Here is a 20,438-nt window from a genome sequence, read left to right on the forward strand (position 1 = left end):
CTTCTTTGTTTGAGGCTTTTGAATAAGATATTATTGATAGCAGTTGTGGGTTCTGTTTTAAATTTCTCTGATTTACTTTGTAGAGAACACCCAGTGATCCACTTTGTTTGGACACGATAATGTGAGAATGTGTTGGTAAGCTTCAAAATCTTATATTATTCTTTTTCAGTTGATGATGGTACTGACATTCATCCAGCAGTTCTTGCCTCCATAAGAAAATTAGAGGATGGTTATTTTGGAGGTGCAAGGTAATGTCAAAAACTCCAAATGTGTTTTTCACCCTCCATGTATTTTTTAATTAAATCCTCTGCAAGCTTCAGGTTTGAACTTGTGATAGTGCTGCATAGGCCTTGTACTGGAACTCTGCAGAGACAGAATTTTTTGCTTTAATTATTATGTCATGATTAGATGGTAGCTGGACTTAAGGTGCAATAGGAAGGACCTGTCTCCAAAGAGGTGCACCATCTCTTACTGCCATTAATGGTTAAGAAAGACCCACTGTCATACCTCTAGAAATGCAAAAACTTGGTTTTGATTGGATTTCTGGTTTTTGAGAAGTAATTGTCTTTCACAGTTATTGGTCGTAGTTTTAACATGAATTACAGTTAGTACTTGTAAGTGTATGTGTTTCATTCACTTACATATTGAAGCAACTTAATATGATGGTGCAGTGTCTCTCTGTTCTCTTTCTGCTTGCCCTCTCTCAGGCGGTATCTTCCTCTTATAATCAGATTTGCTTTCTGGTTTTTAGCAGCACTGCAGTTCTGTGAAAAGATGCTGCTATTCACGGCAGCATCTCATCCCCAGTTTGCATGTATTATCCTCTGAGTTTAGGTCTTTGTTCAGGGTCTCTCTTCACAGAAACATACGGCACCCTCCGTAATTAGGCTTTGAGTAAGGGCTGTAGGTGTTACCATAACACAGTTAAGTTCAGATAGTAGCTACGGCAGTAAGTACTCATCTGAATCTGCAACTATGGTTTTGCATTTGTTTTCCGTGGTATTTTTTTTCTGTTTCTTCATAGTTAGTTTGATAGTATGTCTCAGACTTCGGAGGAGTACTTGAAAGCTGAGTGAGCATTCATCGTGTCAGAAAAGTGCACGTCAGTGCTCTCTAGTGTGTGTTCATGTTTGCAGGGTGAAGATAGGCAAGCTATCTGAATTTCTTACCACCTCTTTTCATACGCATCTGAGCTTCTTGGATCCGGACTGTGATGTAAAACTGTTTGATGAGCCTAACGAAGGCCGTAATAGTCCTGACAGTGAATATGGAGGCTATCCGGCAGACTTCTGTGGAAAAGGTAGTGGTTTCTCAATGTAATTTTTTTCACTTTCAGGTTCTCACAGCAGAGCCTGGATGTACCTACAATGCAGGATCTAGTTTGAGCACAGTTTATGGTCATTCAGGTTTCTCGTGCATCAGACTGAGGACAGTACATACATGACAATACGGAAGAGGACTTCGTCTGTATTCTCCCCATGTTCGTAGTATGGTGTTGGCCAGTAACTACTGCAGTAAAGCTGGGTCTGAAGAGTCAGCAGGTGGAGGGGAAGTGTGAAAGAGGCCGGATCAGGGAAGAGTGGAAGAGACTGTGAGGAGACATAGACAACAATTTGTGTGGAAGAGCTGATCTTTGGACTACCAGAAAGATAAAAGCTCTTTTGCTTCCTTTTAAAGGGAAAAACCCAACTTTTTAATGTAGCTGTTTCGAAAGTATCAATAACTGATTAAAAGAAAATTCTTTCCAATTTGTTCAGCTTAGAAATCTCTTACTTGTGATATTCTTGCGTTTCTGTTTGCTCTTCTGTATAAGCAAGAATAGAGTGGAGTGTTTGAAAAAAAGAACGCACTGATAAATTATGTTCTTACCTTTTAATAAACCTTTCTTTTTTTGTATGTCACACTAGAAAGCCAGGATGAGCTGGATCAGTATATAAATGATGTCCTACAGAGTACAGCACTGAAGTCATACCTGCCTCCAACTTCAAAGACTGCAAATCAACCACCTGTGTTCAGTTCAAGCCATTCCACAAAAGAGATACTGTCAATAATGGCCAAGACGAAGGGCCTGGAGGTTCCAGGTATTTCTCTCTATTACTTATTTAGTGGTAATAATAGAAAACCTGTTTTGGATGCTTAAAAGAGTAAGTCCAAGTCTTTCAAAATGCTGCAGTTTAAAAAGAAGTAGTGACACACAAGAATGTTTTAGTTTTCTAGAAATAAGAATAAGTCTAAAGTTGTTACTGTGGTGTTCCCACAGAATCCCATTTCTTGGTGTATATGTAAATAACCTGCTATGAAATGTAACATCTAATCAAAGTTGATAATATGGAAACTGATGCAGCTTCTCACTAGGACAGAATTTTAGAACCTGAGTCAGTGAATTGGGGTTTTTTTGTCTTTGTATAAACAGGGGCAGACAAAATGGACTTCATTATTTTAATAAAGTTGTGGTGCAATTAAATGTTTTAATGCCAGAAAAACATGTACTTTCTACATTTGTGAAAATAAATGGAATAGAGAGAGGAGGACAGTATTCCTAATTAAGCTGATTCCTAATTAATTGATTGAAGGATTTACATAAAATTAATGCTTTGACTGGATTTGTAAATGGATTCCTATATATGCAGTGGTTTAAATGTAGGCATTCAATGTGATGGCTAAAGGAAGGCTTACCTCAGCTTCAATGTATATTAATAACTTTCAGACTTTTCTTTAGTCTTCTCTCTTACCTTTCATATGCAACACCATCTGATCCTCTGTTGAATTCAATATAGGAAATTGGCAGAGCATTAGCCTGCATTTACAGTTATCACTTTAATTATTTTCATGTTACTGAAATGGACTATTTTTCTTCTTTTGTGATGGCTTTGGTTTCCATCTGTGCCTTTGTCTGTTCCCACTAAAGTTCTGAACACACACCGGAAGTCTCTGAATCTTGTTGATAATCCCCATTTATTTGAGACAAAGGTAAGCTGCAGGAGTTTTTATTGCTATATTTTTTACAAACGTGTTTTTAAGATGGAGTACTGTGACCTTTCCTGTGTTTCCCATCCAAAGCCCTGTGCTAGTTCTTGCTTTCCTTCACAGACAAGCCATTCTGCCTGAGGCACTGGGTTGCTACTCCTTTGTTTTAGAATTGATTTACTTCTGGCTGCATTGAGGGTGTTTTTGTTAAATAGACATCAAATGGAAGATATTTAATAGTATGTGCAGAAGAGAAAAAAATATAATAACTAGTTATTTTAAAGGCTAAAGGTTAGGTCATCATCTCTAGTCCAAACTGAACATCATCTCTAGTCTGAACTGAACACGAGGGAAGGATGGGTTGTTCACAGCCCTTAGAGATTTTCTCTAAGACATGCTACTTACAGTAATGTCTGGGCAGGAGGAGAGTGTGTGAAAGGACAAATGTCCATAAGGCATCAGCCAAATCCTACTAAAAGACAGGAAGGTGAGGTGGTGCTGGGTACCAGTTTTGTCCTTGTGTATGTGACCAGCTGCTGAGAGTGTCCATCCAGCCTCCTGAAGGATTCTGCCCTATAGGCTCTCTCTGTGGAAATGGTATTCAACAATTCATATGGTCCTAAAATATCTTCTAAAGCAGAACTTCTCTTCATTGAAGAACTTGCCACAGGATTGCATTATGTGATTAGTTAACATGTTAGTTTCACAAGCTTGGAAAACTTACGATGGCAACATCTGCATTCATAAAGCACTGCATAGTCATATGCAGATTAGAGATGAAATTCCATAAGCTCTAAATCATGTCAGATTTTAAAAGGTAGTATCCTTCTGCATTTCTCTTTACAAGTAACAGCATAAGAAAGGGAAAGCGTACAAATAATTTGTTTCCTTCTTTTACAAATTATTCTTTGTTTTGTCAAAAAAAATACAGATTATTTCTTTGTTGATTTAACTGAAACTAAAGACAAAGTTCCATTCTGGGTATTGTATTTCCTGGAGCTAATCTCCTATTCATGTCTGTGGTAGTCTGGCATATAGCAGTCTGTATGTCAAGTGCAGAATTATGGTGCCTGGATATTGTATTTTTAATGGGAAGTTACAGCTTGAATTTCATCTGTTACTTTTCTCAAGATTGTTTCTTTGATTTTTCATCTCTCTGTTACCAGGACTGTGAAAATCTTTTGCACTTGCCTAAAGATGCTCATGGTGATTTGGATTGCCGGAGGCTTGTTGAGCAGCTGAAGGAATGCCCAACGCTCCATGATCAAGCAGATATCTTATACATCTTGCATATACTAAAGTGAGTTACCTTAGTATAAACTTCAGTATGTTTACAATTGGTCACAACTACCTAGTTATTCTTATGGAAAAGCTTCCCACTGTTCAGGGCTGAGTTTTGAGGTGAGCGGCTAGAATAGTTTTAAGGAGATACTTTCAGTTTGCTCCATCACATAAATAGTTTGTATACAAAATATACCTGTGGAAATTTCAGAGTTGATTGGCGCACAATTGTGAACACATATGGACTTGGAGGCTCACAAGTGAAATGCACAAATTGTTGCATGACTGGCACCACACCTTGCTATATTTATGGCACTCTGTAAAGTTCATGAACATCTGGTATGATTTTTATACACAAGAAGGGAAGTGGAAGAACACTTTATCTTGTCATTTTCTAACTGAAAACAAAATGCAGTTTTAATGAGTAGTCACTATTTTTTCCTCTCATCCCGCTGCATGATTAAGTGATCCCTGGCTAAAATTCAGTGCTCTTAAACACATTCTTGGAAGTGGTTGAACCCAAGCTGTTTGGGTTGGTAAACAGCCGCTCATTAAATAGGTTTGATGGGAAGAAAATGCAAATACAAACCAACAGAATAATCTTCTGGAGTGCATTTATTGGACTTCTTTTCGTATGCAGGAGAATACTGCTGTAACCAGGCAGAAAGTGAGCTTTGAGTGCAAAGATAAGCATGTGTTGATCACAGATGGTCTTCCTTACTGCTACAAAGATTGTATTTTTGTTTATTTTAGTCTTTCTCCTGTGAGGACCTCTTCTTTGCTCTTGCTTCCCCAAGGAAAATGCTTAGCAACCTCTCTTGGAGAGCAAAGGAAATCCTGAAAAAACACCATTTTGTTTTTAAACTACATGTTACACCCTTAATTTCCTCTTCTGGACTTGTTTGACTTGTTTCACTGTGGGATGGGCAATTGGACTTCTGGTGGACTCTGTCCCTCTAGCAGGCTTTGAAAGGTCATTCTGTGACACTTCAAAACATTGCCAGCAAGAAGCTATAAAGCAGTGAGTTTCAAAACCAGGAGAGGAACAGAAATCTCCTTTGCTTTTTCAGTAATGGCATATGCTGTGTGGAAGCTCGGTCAATAGCTAAGAAAGAGGAAAGGCAAAAAAAAAACCTGCATCTGAAAACGGGGTGCAGTCTTCAGCAGTACCAAAGACATTGCTGGATTCTGCTTTGGTAAAGCACCACATGGACTGATCCTACAGCAAATTGTGTGCGTGCGTGCTCATTTTAAAGTCTGGTGGGAATTCTCTTGAGTGGTTGCTTTGAAGTCACAGGCTCGTGGCTAGGTGCTTGCTCAAGTTAATATGAAAGTTCCTGGGTTTGTCCATATATAATCGATCTCTGGTGATGGCCCACCATCTACCGCTTAAGTGTGTCACCAAAATGAGCAATGCAGTCTAACTCAGGCTGCTTACTGTTGTAGTAAGGTTAAGCAGTGTAGTGTTTTATCTGATGACCATTACCTTCTGTGTCTTTTCTGGCAGAGGCGCTGACTGGGACACAGAGCTGGATGGACAGTGTGGTGTCACTGTTCATTGCCTACTCAACGAGCTCTACAGAAAGGCAGGCCTCAATCAAGAATGGGGCTTAATTCGTTATATCTCTGGTATACTCAAAAAGAGAGTGGAAGTTCTGGCTGAGGTATGAAATATAAATAATGTTGGTTTGTTTGGTTTTCTGCCTAGAAACAGGGATAAAACTACCAGTTTGTTGGTGGGGTTTCTGCTTGCCCTTCTTCTGGTCTTCACAACATATACAGTGCAGGATGTTTCAGTAAATGTTGATTGCTTTTCTGATCTAAAATCTTATTATAACATCCTTACCTTTCATTTGTACTGCAAATTGTGGTACTGTTGGCATGGACTGGGAATGTCACACTGTAAATGATTGTGGAGGCATCATTTAGTCTCTGTTAATCAGAGAAGCTTAATTATGTGCTTTGAAAGCTGTAGTTGTCATTGCTAATTGTCTGTTGCTATTGTGATAGCATGAAGACTTTTGAAGCACTAATACATCAAGGTGCTAGTGATGATGCAAAACCGTGTTCTGCCTATTTCCATCCCATTGGATAGACAGTCTGTCGTGTGTGTGGATGTTTGGAGTCATTAATATATCTGGGACTATTAAATGATAAGATCCACTGTAAAGGTACAAGACACCTTCTGAACATTGCAAAATTTTTTTCTCTGAAGTACTCTGCAAAGTATTTTGTTTAATTTCCTGCTTATCCCTATGTATTTCTGAAGAGCTTTTTCTCTGATTCCTGGCCATTTTCGATGCTTTGTCTGTCACATCCAAGACATCCTATTTAAGTGATTACAGGGAGCAATTTGTGATAATTGCCCTGCATGATACTTCATTAAACCTGTAACCTTTTCCATCCCCTGGACATGATGGACAAGGAATATAGACATGCTAAGAGAAAGCTGTGTATACTAAATTGAGGAGATACTTACGAAGAACTGAGGAGGAAGAGAATAGAGATGATCTATTTTATTCCATCTTAATGGATGGAAAACAGACTCTTCTCAAAATCAGAGGAGCATTGCTCTGTAAAGTCTTTGATTCAGGATGCTGATGACTTTTATGGTAGATATATAGAATAGTAAACACCGGTACTGAGGAAATTGCCTATTTCAGAATGTATCAGGGTGCCTAATTCGGGAATGTGATGCAATATGTTTGGTGTTTGTTTATTTAAAGATTTTTTTTTTAGCTAATGCTGTCGAGTTTTTCATTGATTAAAAATGGGTTTTTTCTTAACTAAAGAGCAAATGTTTGTTTTATGATAAAGGATAAAGTCCTTTATTGATCCGCCAGCCTCACTGGAGTCCCTAATCATTACACTGCTGATTTCACTGAGCAGGGAAGCAGGCTTTCAGCCTGGGCAGACTCTCATAACCCTTTTGATCTCAGGGGCTCTTTGGCAACTAATTAATAGCATTCTCAGGCTCTGCATGTCAGGTAATTAATAGAAATGCACTTAAAAATTGATAAAGAAATGCTTCATTTTGGGGAATTAAAAGCTGTATCACTTCCACGTGACTCAGAGAAAGGTCTCTTGCTTTCTGTCCCATCATGACAGGCATGCACAGACCTTCTGTCACATCACAAGCAGCTTACAGTGGGCCTGCCACCAGAACCACGTGAGAAAATCATTACCACGTAAGTTGGAGCTCTGCCTCAGTTACAGAAACAGCCTGCCCTTCATATTCCTGACAGTACCATTCTGCTGCTGTTATCTTGTTTAAAAACTTATTTCTCCCTTTCAGAAGGAATTGCAGACACCCAAGTAGAATCATAGGCACCTTTGCAGTTCAAAGGTGTTTCTGAGTGATTTGGGTCCAAAGTTTGTTCAAGAGGTGAATAGCAGGTGCCTCAGTTGCTGCTAACTATGGTTTGCCCTCTTGCAGCCCGCTGCCACCTGAGGAGCTCACAGATCTTATTTATGAAGCCAGTGGCCAAGACATCAGTATTGCAGTCCTGACACAGGTATGCAGTGTATGTAAAAGGGTTCTTCCAGCTGTGCCCAGTGTGACACAAGTATTTGCTCTGTGACTGGGAAAGCCAAGAGGATCCACTCTGAATGGATGCCCTTATGGATTTGTCCTTACAGGAAATAATTATGTATTTGGCGATGTACGTCCGGTCACAGCCTAGTCTTTTTGTGGAGATGCTCAGGCTCCGCATTGGTCTGATAATTCAGGTGATGGCTACTGAGCTGGCTCGAAGTCTCAAATGCTCAGGTAAGGAGTGCTTATAGTGCTTATAGTGTTATTTCTGCTTCACCTTAGCTGTTGATTTTTCATTTATATGTGTAAAATCCTTTTATTAACCTCTTTGTTCTGCGTGCACAGTTACAAACTTTGAAAATAACTTATCTTTTTGACATAATGAAAGATTCCTGTCCCTCCATCCCTCAGTTATTCAAGCTGAAGTGGATATTAAATGATTAAGTCCCCTGACTTTTGGTAAGTGTTTGAGGTCCAGATTGTCAAATTGCATGTGTGTGTGTTTAGGGACCAAATGCCACCAATGTCAATGGGAATTAGAACCCTAGGTATCTTCTGAATATTTCAGCTTTAATTCATAGTTCTGGTAGTTTTTATTTGAAGTGACTTCTGATCTTCTTCCTTTGTGCTTTGTTGAAAAATATTTGCTGCTTATATTTCAGCTAGTGATACGTTATTTTGCCAGGAGGTCAGTAAAAAAAATTCTTACAGGCCCCCGAGATGTTGCATATGCCCTACAAAACCCCAAGAGTTGATAACAAACAAGTGGTGCAAGGCAAAAGTATTTTATAACTCATGTTGGAAGACAAAAGTGAAACTAGAGAAAAATCATGACTGGATAGAAATTTGAGAAATCACAGAGGAGTTTTCCCCATTGAAAAGAGTTGGAAGTCTAAGAAGGAGTAGTGGAACACAATCAAGTTAAATGTCACAGATACATTAGTCAAATGCCGACACTTGGGAGCATGATCTGGGACGTATTTTTTGTGACTTAGCTCTTGTTGCCTTTTGTAATGCCCTAGCACGCACCCTAAAAGGGGGTAACTTTGTGGAAGCGTGTTTTTTCTCCCTCTTGGAGTAAAGGGGGCGTCCCTGCTAGTTGGTTATATGGAGCCCACTTTGGACACTGCTGCTCCATAGCCTGAGTGGCTGCCACTGGAGGGTAGTAAGTTTTCCCCTTAGGAGAAGTTGACAGAAGGAGCCAAGTAATTTTCTGGAGTAATTCTCTTTCTGTATGAAGAGTGTAGAGCAAGCCCTGTTTCCCCCAGATCTGTAGCTGAATAACGGAAGCTGCTTTATTCACAGCACAAAACCTCTCTTCCCTGTGTTCCATTTTGTTATTCCTTAGCTTTAAACACCATCTGCTTTGTTACGCTGCCCTCCGCTTCGTATCTGCCTTTTCTGTGTTTTCCTGTGGCAGATTGTCTGTGCACACACATGTGCTCATGTGTATGTATGTGCTTTCTCTCTCTCACACTTACAAGCATGACCTTTTAATCAAATCAAACACAAACCTACTTGTATGTTTTTCTTTATGAAATAGTTCTGGCTTTGAAATTCAGATCTACATGTGATCTGCTGTTGGGAGATCTGCTGTAATGTCAAGATCCAAGTGATCTTGCTCCACAAAGGAGAAACTGCTTTCTCATCATCAGCTTGCTTCAGTGTGATTTTGCACAAGCTGCAGTCTAATATTCACTAATGTAAATGCTTTTTTTTTTTTTTTTTTTTTTATTTGACTAGGTGAAGAAGCTTCAGAGAGTTTGATGAATCTAAGCCCCTTTGATATGAAAAATCTCCTACACCATATTCTTAGTGGGAAAGAGTTTGGAGTGGAGAGAAGCTGTAAGTTGTCCATTTGGGTACTTGTATATGTGTATACTAACTATAAATATATAGTTAGATTGTCTACTCTCTCAGCGCATAAAATAGAGGTATAGGTAATTTATTAATCATGGGTGAACAGTAGATGCGTATGTCTGCCATGGAATAAACAAAACAGATAGAATGGGAGCTGTCCTGCACTGAAATACGGTTGTATCAAGTTTTCAGTGGTATGAAGCAAACTTTTAGAATGAAGAAATTTATGTGAATGTAATGAAAATAAGAAGGTCGTATCTAACCTGCCTTCAAGGAGCATGTCTGTGGTGCCCAGTTATTTCCAACTGGCGTGTCAGCTGTCTCCTGGGTTCATTCGTAGGTCCTCACGGCCTCCAATTCTGACATCTTTTGAAGTTATAGTGCCTTGGAAAATCAGGCCTCAATATCCAAGCATAGAACTAAGTCCCTTACTTGATGCAGTGAAGTTTGAACTATTGACGGAATTTGAAAGGATGCTGTCACCAAGAGCATTGTACACTTCTGAATGGATATCTATTCATCTTTAACCTCTAGATAGAATTTCATCTTTTTTTTTTTTTCTACCCCTAGAATTTTTTAAATGTCCATTTGCTTCTTTTAGTGCGACCTGTAGATTCCTCTTCATCTAGCCCTGCAATTTCTATTCATGAAATGGGGCATTCTGGAGCAACCAAAACAGAAAGAAGTGGTATTACTAAACTGAAGAGTGAGATGAAGCAGGTGAGTTTTTTTTTGTCAGAGCTCATAAAAAAAATACAGCTGTTCTGTAACCATCTTATGTTAGGTTTTGTTGCTGATAAATGTCAGAATTTTCCAAAGCTCCTTTGATTTAAGGCAGATCACAAAGTAGCAGGCATTGAGGGGATGTTTCCTCCGAAAATGTACTTCATGGTTTTGTTATTGTTTCACTTGCTGAATATATGATACAACTTGAACAAACTCTAACTCATTCATGGCATCAACTTTAAAACAGTTCTTTTATCCTATTTAGCTAAGGAAAGGTCAGTTGTACAAAGTAAAGCTTTCATGCAAACTGTTCATTTTTATGCTCTGCAAGAGTTGCTGATGTGGTTTACATGCCTTTCAGAAAAGATACACTTGGAAAACAAGTCTTGGTTTGTTTTCTTCCTGTTTTGTTTTTTCAGGAATGGACGATAATTGCTGCTAGAATCTATCAGTATTTACATTCGGTACTTTAAAATCCACAGCAACTGAGCATATGGAGAAATAGCATCAAAAATACCTCAAAAATATTCTGAATGAATGTGACAGATGGTTTTGTTATAAGTGGTTTTGATTTCTCTGTTTTTATGTTTCTATTAGTAGTTTTCTTTTGTTATAGATGAGTAGGAAGTAGAATACGTTTATAAGAATAGCTTCATATTGTTCAGCCTGGAGAAGAGAAGGCTCTAGGGAGAGCTTATTGTGGCCTTTCAGTATACAAAGGGAGCTTATAAGAAAGCTAAAGAGAGACTTTTTGCCAAGGCCTATTATTGAAAGGGCAAGGGGCAATGGTTTTACGCTGAAAGTGGGTAGGATTAGATTGGACATAAGGAAGAAATCTTTGTGAAGATGATGAGGCACTGGAATAGGTTGCCCAAGAGAAGTTGTGTTCAAGGCCAGGTTTAACAGGGTTTTGAACAGCCTAATCGCATAGAAGGTGTCACTGCCCATGGCACAGACTAGATGGTCTTTAAATATCCCTTCCAACACAAACTCTTCTATGATTCTATATTAGAAAACCATTTTTTAAGAGCCCTCTTTACAAGCAAACCAGTTGCATTTCTGTAAGTTTGTAGGGAAGTATTTAATGTTTTCCTTTGATTGTATGAAACAGATTTTCTCAATAAGCTTTTCTCAGAAAGGAGTGGCACTTCCGCGTGGTCTTGACATGAAGCGTTTGGTGGTGACAATAAAGTTCAGTTTATGATTCTTCGTGGGAGAAGTGAAAGCACCTACAGAATGCATGTTGTCGGTTTCATGAGACCTGGTTGCCATGTTTGAGCCATGGTGCTGAGCGTTGTCATGGCCAGGCCTTGTGGTATGGCTGTGGCTGTGAAGGTGCTGCTCGCTGCCTTCCACTAGCCCTAAAGTGACTTAGAGTGTCCAGTCTGGGACTCCCAGCAGGGCTTCCAGTCCTGAACTTCAGCGCCTTTCCAAGAAGGAAGAGGAAGTGAGCACTAGATGGCAGTATTATTTTGTTTTAAATGTGAAGGTGGGACTGAGCGGGAGCACCAGAAACTTTGTTGACATTGGAAATGTATATCCTGCATTGCTTTTGCAATAGGTGGAAACTTGCTGTTTTGCACAGAGAAGGAGATGGCTGGGTTTGGTTTTGTTCCCCTCACCTTGCCATTCATGCTGTTTCCTGCCGCGTTTCACTGTGTTCTCTGAATAATTCACTAGATACTAATTTAATGTTACTTTGACTGGAGAAAATCAACTTTATGTTACAAGGAATGTTTCAGGTACTTGTACTATTGTCTCCTTGCACCAGAGCTCAGGTGTTGAGTGAACACAGCGCTTTTGTTTGTTGCTGTTGTTTCTTGAACCTGAATACCAAGCCTTTGCCTGGGTCTGAACCATTAATGGTTAATTAGAAGGCATGGCTTGAGGTGGACAGTTAGAGAAAAGCGCTGTAAGTCTGAGGTGCTGCATATACATTTCAGCAAAAATTTTGCCTTGCAGCTGACTGCTTTGCGCTGCCCACGCGGAAGGCCAGACAGTCACTCAGACCTCCTCTTGCAGTTAGTGGAGAGAGATGCATTCCTCCCCAGGCCACCTGGTGCCTCCCTATGCATCTCTCTGACAGGGGAAGTCATTGCTCTTTGGGAATGTCTAGACGAACCTAACAAACCTAGACACTCACCAGTTGCTGGATGGCGTGGGCAGCTTCTGGCTGCCAAACAGGCTCCTGGCACAGCAGAGTCTGCCTCATGGTGACCCTTGGAATAGGCAGCAGATGCCCCAAAGTCCACTGAAGTGCAGCACTGCAAGAGGCCAGGGGCTGTTGCAGTTTTCCTCTGAGCTTACTCCATGTTCCTTGTCTTTGCATGGATGGGTTACTTGACCTTGTTTGCATCCTGTTCTGTCGTGGCTGTCTGTCTGACATGTTGGTGTCTGTTTTTGTTTTGTAGTTCTTTCGTGAGGGCCACTCCATGTCCAGCAGCATGTTCGCTTCCACGGTAAAACACCGTCTGCAGCTGCACTCCTGTTTTTTCACCCTTTGTGTGTATTTGTGTGTGTGTGTGTGCAAGCATTTTGTTTCTATAGGCACCTCCTGTGACCTCTCCTGTGACCTCTCCTATATAAAAACTTGTTTTCAAACGCTGCCCCTTTGTCTTGTTTCGCTGCACTGGAAACTAGTTCTCATTAATGGTCTTTTAATAGAAGTTGAGTCTCACATTTAGATCCACTTAGTTCTTCTGAAGCTTAAGTAATTGTAGCAGATAAAGCACCGTAGCAGGTTTAGCCAGTTGGTGGTGGATTATGTTACAGGTGTCATCAGGATTTAAAAGTAATGTAGCACTGATAAACCCTGGCAGTCCCTGGATGGTGATGAACCCAGAATAGCTTCACATTGCCGAGACAGGGTGGGGTTTGTGGGCATAGGTTTCTCCTCAGGCAGTCATCTTCTTTCAAGATGGAGAACTGTAGCTTTTAGCTCTCACTGTTAAGAAGGAAGATAATCATTTAAATATTCTACCAACAGAAACCTCCAACAAAGTGAAGTAGTTCTGAGGCTCCAAATCTGTCATGAAGAGATGGAAAGGTTGCAGCTATATGTGTGCACTTTGGACTGGCTGTTGTGATTTGTGGTTCTCTGCATCTGCAGACTTGACGTTGATGGCACACCTCCCAGGTGTTCTAAGTACACAACTGCAGAGCACCACTAGCCCTGTGGCCTGGCCTGAAAACTGCCAGAATCATAGAATCACAGAATCACCAGGTTGGAAAAGACCCACTGGATCATCGAGTCCAACCATTCCTATCAAACACTAAACCATGCCCCTCAGCACCTCGTCCCTTAAACACCTCCAGGGAAGGTGACTCAACCACCTCCCTGGGCAACCTGTTCCAGTGCCCAATGACCCTTTCTGTGAAAAATTTTTTCCTAATGTTCAGCCTAAACCTCCCCTAGTGGAGCGTGAGGCCATTCCCTCTCGTCCTGTCACCTGGGAGAAGAGGCCAGCTCCCTCCTCTCCACAACTTCCTTTTAGGTAGTTGTAGAGGTTGCTGTTCTCTCTCTTTTCCCACGTACCAGCACAGAAAGGCAGGCTTCCACTGTGTGCTTGATTAAAGTACACAGAATTGTTCAATGAGATCTTTTTGAACCACCTGAGTTAGCCAGATTAATTGTTGTATGCAGGTGTTTTTTTCTACTTTGGTACCAACCCTCCTGCTGACCTCCTGTGTCTTCTAGCTCTGCTCAACAGGGTTGGAGGAAGTTCTGTCTGTCTTGGTTAGTGTGCAGTGGAAAGGAACAGCAAGCGTCAAAACATCAAGGGAACACCACTTCTGCCTCGCTGACTCCAGTAGGAGTGGAAGTGGACTGTTCTTTTTGCAGAGCTTTGCTGTGTAGAATAAGTGATCCCACCCTTTGCAAACATACAGGTTTTGGTCTTATTTTTCATCCTTCCCAACTGCTTTGCTCAGGTGGTTTCTTACTCGAAGATGATGGGATTTGAGGTGGAGCTGTCAGGGTAGTCATTACTAGTCTGAAAGGAGCAAGGAAGCAGAAGAGCATGTGGTGTCTGGGAGTGCACAGAGCGGGCAGAATGCATGTGTGGAAATGGGAGCGAGAATCTGGTGATAGTGGCACAGTTTTGAAGATGATTTGCTGCCTAGTTGACTTTCCAGGTCTGGTAGAGTAAAATAATGGAGTAACAGTGGCAATAAAGGGAACAGACAAGGCTGATACTTGCAGTGAGGCAGGCAGGATGACTACACTACCATATTAAGTCGATTTTTAACCTTCTTACTTTAATGGAGATTTTGGCATAGGGCACTTCTCTTGCCAGACTCATGGGTCCTTTGGTTCTCTGAGCCCAAAATCTGAGTCAAATCCCTACCAACTTGCGCACCAGTAACACTGCCTTAGGAGCAAACGCATGCTTGTTAGTCATGCCTTGTGTTGAGCCAAGCAGTGAAGTTATGCCTTGTTCAACTGCTTGCCTGTGTTGTTGAGAAATGATTGAAGCAGTGGTAAGTGAAGGTTGTTGTGAAGGAGAGAGAAAGTGATCAGTCCTGCTCTGTCATGACATTGTGGCCTGTATTTTTTCCATCGTTCCGAGGTAGCATTGTAACAGAATGATGGATTCACAAAGAAGTAGCACTTGGAGTGGTAGAAAACAACTGACAAAGACTAATTTTTCTTACAGAGGGGCAGTACTCCGTCATCTCCCACTAGTACTTCTGCTGCCTCCACTGGAGACACGAGCTGGGGTGACCGAAAAGGGCAGTGGCTACGCAGAAGGAGGCTTGATGGTGCCATTAACAGAGTTCCAGTGGGCTTTTATGAGAAGGTTTGGAAAATCCTTCAGAAGGTAAGCTGACAGCAGTGGAGGGCTGGAAGCAAGCAAACTGTATGGTAGCTTGGGGACGTGGTGGTCCAGAGCCAGCATGTTGGCAGGAGCTGAAGTTGGTCTTCAGCTGACAGATGGGTGGAAACTAGAGCCATTGCTAGGAGCGTGTCTCTTGAATGTAGAAGGGCTCCATTAACACAAGTTCATGTGTTTGTTTGAAAGTGTACTTTTCTCTGAAACCACCACCGTTCCACCACTGTGTGTTTCATCACCCGTGGCCTAAAGCAAATTGTGGTCTGTGCTGCTGAGATGCACTGCAATGCAGAGCATTTCATGTGCTCCCCTTCATCAAGGCTGTGAGGAATGAGGTAGGGAACTACACTGGCTCTTCCAAAGTGTCTTGAAATCTCCTGCTGTCTCTTCTGAGCTTTATGGCGTTCTTAGCGAGTATTTTATTTGTTTTGAAATGAAAGATAAATCCTTGCCAAACACCTTGGAGATCAAGGGCACGGAAATGTGTTGAAGCAATCCTCCAGGAAGGAGGAGAGGGAAATTATGAATTCTTACTTATTTGAGTAGTTGTGCACCTGTTTTTCTGCTTTACCGGATGGAAGTCAGCATTCAGCACCTTGCAGTGCTGAGCTGTTCATAACTATGCAACTGGGAAAAATGTGCAGCACCAGCTGATGTTGATTTTGGTTGTCTTTCTAAAATCACTTATGCTGAAGCTGTTAGTGTTGATGTCAGCCAAGATGAGTTATATATGACCCTGTGGCTATTTACTAATGGGATCTCTCAGTAGAGCACGCATCACTTCTGTCCTGACCTAATGTAACAGCTGGGAGTACTGGAATGGTTTTCTGGCTGTTAAAATCATTTATGCTTGTTTAAGTTGTCTTCAGTATTTCACTCTTAAACCTTCTTTGGACTACTCTTAAAAGGTGTCTTCTCTTCTTGGCGTGTTTTTGTGTCTCAGGTACCCAGATGAGTCATTTTTCATCCTGCCTTCTCATTGCTTAGGTTTTGTCACTCTTCCCTTGTACATCACTTGGTATTTCTAACACCACATTTCTTCCACTCATCAACCTCATCATGAAGAATTTCTTCCTAATGTCCAATCTAAGTTTTCCCCCTCCCAATTTAAAGCCATTCCCCCTCATCCTGTCACTACATGCCCTTGTAAGAAGTCCCTCCCCAGCTTTCCTGTAGCCCCTTCAGGTACTGGAAGGCCGCTATAAGGTCTCCAGGATCCTTCTCATTTCCAGGCTGAAAAACTCCCGCTCTCTCAGCCTCTCCTCCTCATAGCAGAGGTGCTGCAGCCCTCTGATCATCTTTGTGGCCCTCCTCTGGACCCTTTCCAGCAGTTGCATGCCCTTCATATGCTGGGGATTCCAGAACTGGACACAATACTCCAGATGGAGCCTGTCAGGCTATTTCTAACTTTTGCCAGATTACATAGTAATTTCTTCAGCAAAAGTATAATAATACTTTAAACAAGCTTTTTGTTGTTGTTTGGGGACTTTCGTGGATTTTTATGTGGTTTGTTTGTTTGTTTGTTTTTAACTGAGTGTTGTTACATATTGGCTCATATCAGAGAACGCTCAGGTTTACTTGCAAGAACTGTGATTTCTATTCACCATCGATGTTGTTCTTTCAGTGCCATGGTCTGTCCATTGATGGGTACGTCCTTCCTTCCTCAACCACCAGAGAGGTACAGTAAAATGGCAGTGATTTTCTAGCTCCGTGACTGAATGTTTGGTTTGACAGCGTAAGATGCAGCGGTGTTGCTGTTGCAGATCCTTGGGTTTAAGAATGTGAGGAGATCTGGTTCTTCCCCCAAATATCCCCACCAGCTTCCTAGGGTTGTGACAAGCTTTCCACTTTGAGCTTGCCGTCCGCCCGCCTTCAGTCACCACGTGCACCCACAGAGCAGTGCTTGAAAGAGGGTGGCTGATGGCAGCCCTTCGGGCGGGGGAAGGAGGAAGCACAGCCTGGCTGAAGCAGACACGCTGCTTGCAACTTGTTTTTTTTAATGTGCTGCAGCAGCAGCCAGGGTATTTTGTCATCACAGTCACAAAAGTAGATACCAGTGGAGGATGATTGCTTCTAACCAAAGCTTTGACTCTATAAATCCATAACCTTTCCTTACCATTTTTTTCCATAGTTGCGTTGCCATTCTGTCTTTAGGCGCTTTGGCAAGTTTCAAATTCACATCTATTAAACAAACTCTTTTGAACAGTATTGCATCAGTTGAATAGAGTTGCTTGTGTGCCTGAGACTGTCTTCCTCTCTGGTTCCCTCTGGCTTCCTTTTCTTCCGAGGGACGGTGGTAACAGCTGGAGAGAGGAGCTGGAATTTTCTGCCGAATTTAAACCTTTTTTTTTTTTCTGAATGGAGAGCTTTATTTATTCTTATTGTATAGATAAACAGGCTTATATTTTTAGCCTGTCAGACCTAGACAGTATCTAATTTTGCTGTTGAAAGGAATGAAATGAAATAAGCACAAACCTCCTAAGGTGGCAGCCTTTCACATAACATCCGTACAGCTATGCCAGTGCAAGTTAAGCTGCTCTGCTAACAATATAGCTGTCTCAAAGCAGGTGGCTATTTTTGAAACTTGACAGTAATTTCAGCTTTGCAACTAACCTGCGATGCCAAAAAAAGGTTCTTACCAGGCAGGGTGCATGAGACCGCAGCACGAGGAGTAAGAGTTAACTTGCCAGCTCAGCGTAAGCAGTCCTGTGTGTAGCTACAACGTGTGTATGATGGGTTGCAGGACTGGAGCAGCCTTCTGGAAGTTGCGTAACTGTTTGCAGGATCAGGGCCTAGTGACATTAGAAGTTTCTGTTAAGTGCCAAAGCCGTGCAAACTTTTTGTTTGCTTCAGTCAGACTACTCTCATGTGCAGAGAGGAGCATATGTTTAAGTGTTTGCTGGGTGTGGGGAACTAGCCTTTTGGGTTTGTCAGTTTTCCTTTCCGTTTCCACTCAAACTTGCCAGATGACCCCATGCGAAATCAAGTTTGCTGTGCACGTGGAGTCGGTGCTGAACCATGTACCCCAGCCCGAGTACAGGCAGCTCTTGGTGGAAGCTATTCTTGTTCTCACGTTCCTCTCTGACATCGAGGTGAACAGCATCGGGGGCATCATCCACGTGGATCGAATTGTGCACGTGGCCAATGACCTATTTCTGCAGGAACTGGTGAGTTCAAAGGGCGGTAGTGGGAAGCCTCCACATTTGAAAATTTTCCCTTGGTGCATTTTTAATGTATGTGTTTTTCTTTGTTCTACAAAGACACACCAAATCACTTAATTATCTTCTCTGGAAAAGTAATCTAGGAATTGCAGCAGATTTAAAGGGAATAAACCTGTAGTCGCTAACGAGCTCTGAAGTACATGTAGATGGAAGTGAAGTTTCGCTTTACCAAGGCGTTAGAATTGCCAATATTTGAGTAATCTGACCCACCCCACAAAGGACAAAAATATGTGAAGTTACATGTCCCACTTACTTAGACTCATCCAACTACGTCATGTGAGTTCTGTAACAATCCTGATGAAGGTTTTCATGAGGGAAAGTAGAATCATAGGGCTGGGTTTTTTTTCCCATAAATAAGCATTACATGCCTGACTTTCCCTAATTCTTTGCTTGTGTCTTTTCAGAAATCATTCGGAGCTACTGGTAGTATCTTGGAGAAAGATGTAACCACAGGAATTTGCCACTTTTTCTATGACAGTGCTCCAAGCGGGGCCTATGGCACCATGACGTACCTAACAAAAGCCATAATTATTTATTTACATGATTTCCTGCCTAGCACAGGCTGTGCAATGCAATAAGCAAGGACTGATGTGGGAAGGAAGGCTTCAGAAGCCCTTTCTCCCCTTTACCCTGTTATGAAGCTCTGGTTTAGTTGCTGCATGTGTGTGCCGTGCACTACCTCAGCGTTCTACGCTAGTTGTCATGTTAGGTGCAGGCCTGCCTGCACAGAAACAGGTAGGTGGAATTTGGCCTGGTTTTAAGAGAGTGTGTGAGAAATAACAAATAATGAGGCTTCTTCTGCCCAAAGCGCATGAATGTAATTCATATTAAATTAGCAAGAATTACACAGTTCTGCCAAGGGGAAAACAAATTACTCTGTGGAGATCAAAAGGCATAATAAAACGAGAGAGCCGTATCAGACGTAGTCTCCCAAATAAGCGAAGTGATGGAATTCATTAATTTTTCTCCTGCTGTGTGTAAATGTACATTGTTGTGAATCACTAATGCACAGTGTGAAACATCTAGGGAAATGTACATTGGAGGAGCAGGAATAACTTAGGTGGCGTTTCTAATACATGTTTATGCTGATTGTCATCTCATTTGCACCAAGTCAGTGCAGGGCTAATGCCAGTGGAGACAAATGTCTTAACATATCCGCTAATTTGAAGGGATAGCCTCTCTCAGGAAGCAGCATTTCTCTTTAATCTGAACAAAATAGCTTTCTTCCCCGCATCCCCAAGGCTTTGGAGGCAAAATCTCAAGACTCCAGCTTCTCCAAGGTGACAGACAGTTTTATGTCTGTAATCTCTTCCTCTGAATGGAGCAAAATAAACCTCTTCCACTCGAGCACTCTTTCCAAGTCTCCCAATCCTTTCCCTTGCAAATAGCCTCAGAGTTAAGAACGGCATAATTGCCACCCTTCCAGCACAGCATGTGTTTATGGAAGGCTTTGATGTTTCTCTTCCTTTTTTTCTTTTTTTCTTTTTTTCTTTTTTTCTTTTTTTCTTTTTTTCTTTTTTTCTTTTTTTCTTTTTTTCTTTTTTTCTTTTTTTCTTTTTTTCTTTTTTTCTTTTGCTTTACCCCAGGCATCAGCTGTGGTTTTCCTTGTGCCGGTGTTGCTTTTTTTGCCACCAGCCAGCACGCATCTGCCTGACAGCTCTCTCAGCAGTTCCTCATAAGGCCTGTTCTCCAGCCCCTTCAACAGCTTTGTTGCTCTTCTCTGGACTCGCTCCAGAGCCTCAACATCCTTCTTACGGTGAGGGGCCCAGAACTGAACACAGTATTCGAGGAGCGGTCTCACCAGTGCTGAGTACAGAGGGAGAATAACCTCCCTGGACCTGCTGGTCACGCCGTTTCTGATACAAGCCAAGATGCCATTGGCCTTCTTGGCCACCTGGGCACACTGCTGGCTCATGTTCAGTCGCTGTCAACCAACACCCCCAGGTCCCTCTCCTCCAGGCAGCTTTCTAGACAGACTTCTAGTCTGTAGCACTGCTTAGGGTTGTTGTGCCCCAA

At 41.7% G+C, this 20,438-nt stretch overlaps 1 protein-coding gene across 2 annotated transcripts in view; it reads left to right on the top strand.

Moving 5' to 3' along the window:
- Window positions 1-19,875, top strand: part of PHKA2 (phosphorylase kinase regulatory subunit alpha 2) — a 43,785-nt gene extending 23,910 nt beyond the window's left edge. The window contains exons 17-32 of one of the 2 annotated variants that reach the window (XM_069874376.1): window positions 170-248; window positions 1,137-1,300; window positions 1,908-2,081; window positions 2,909-2,970; window positions 4,134-4,267; window positions 5,756-5,912; window positions 7,357-7,436; window positions 7,685-7,763; window positions 7,888-8,017; window positions 9,527-9,628; window positions 10,245-10,363; window positions 12,781-12,828; window positions 15,025-15,189; window positions 16,826-16,879; window positions 18,168-18,368; window positions 18,827-19,875. In XM_069874376.1, the coding sequence (XP_069730477.1) occupies window positions 170-248; window positions 1,137-1,300; window positions 1,908-2,081; window positions 2,909-2,970; window positions 4,134-4,267; window positions 5,756-5,912; window positions 7,357-7,436; window positions 7,685-7,763; window positions 7,888-8,017; window positions 9,527-9,628; window positions 10,245-10,363; window positions 12,781-12,828; window positions 15,025-15,189; window positions 16,826-16,879; window positions 18,168-18,368; window positions 18,827-19,000 (1,922 nt within the window). In that variant the 3' untranslated portion in view covers window positions 19,001-19,875. The remainder of the gene's footprint in view (window positions 1-169; window positions 249-1,136; window positions 1,301-1,907; window positions 2,082-2,908; window positions 2,971-4,133; window positions 4,268-5,755; window positions 5,913-7,356; window positions 7,437-7,684; window positions 7,764-7,887; window positions 8,018-9,526; window positions 9,629-10,244; window positions 10,364-12,780; window positions 12,829-15,024; window positions 15,190-16,825; window positions 16,880-18,167; window positions 18,369-18,826) is intronic. The other variant, XM_069874386.1, reaches the window with a different exon arrangement.
- The last annotated feature ends 563 nt before the right edge of the window (window positions 19,876-20,438 follow it).

Source organism: Phaenicophaeus curvirostris, chromosome 1, assembly GCF_032191515.1.
Source record: "Phaenicophaeus curvirostris isolate KB17595 chromosome 1, BPBGC_Pcur_1.0, whole genome shotgun sequence".
NCBI lineage: Eukaryota > Metazoa > Chordata > Aves > Cuculiformes > Cuculidae > Phaenicophaeus > Phaenicophaeus curvirostris.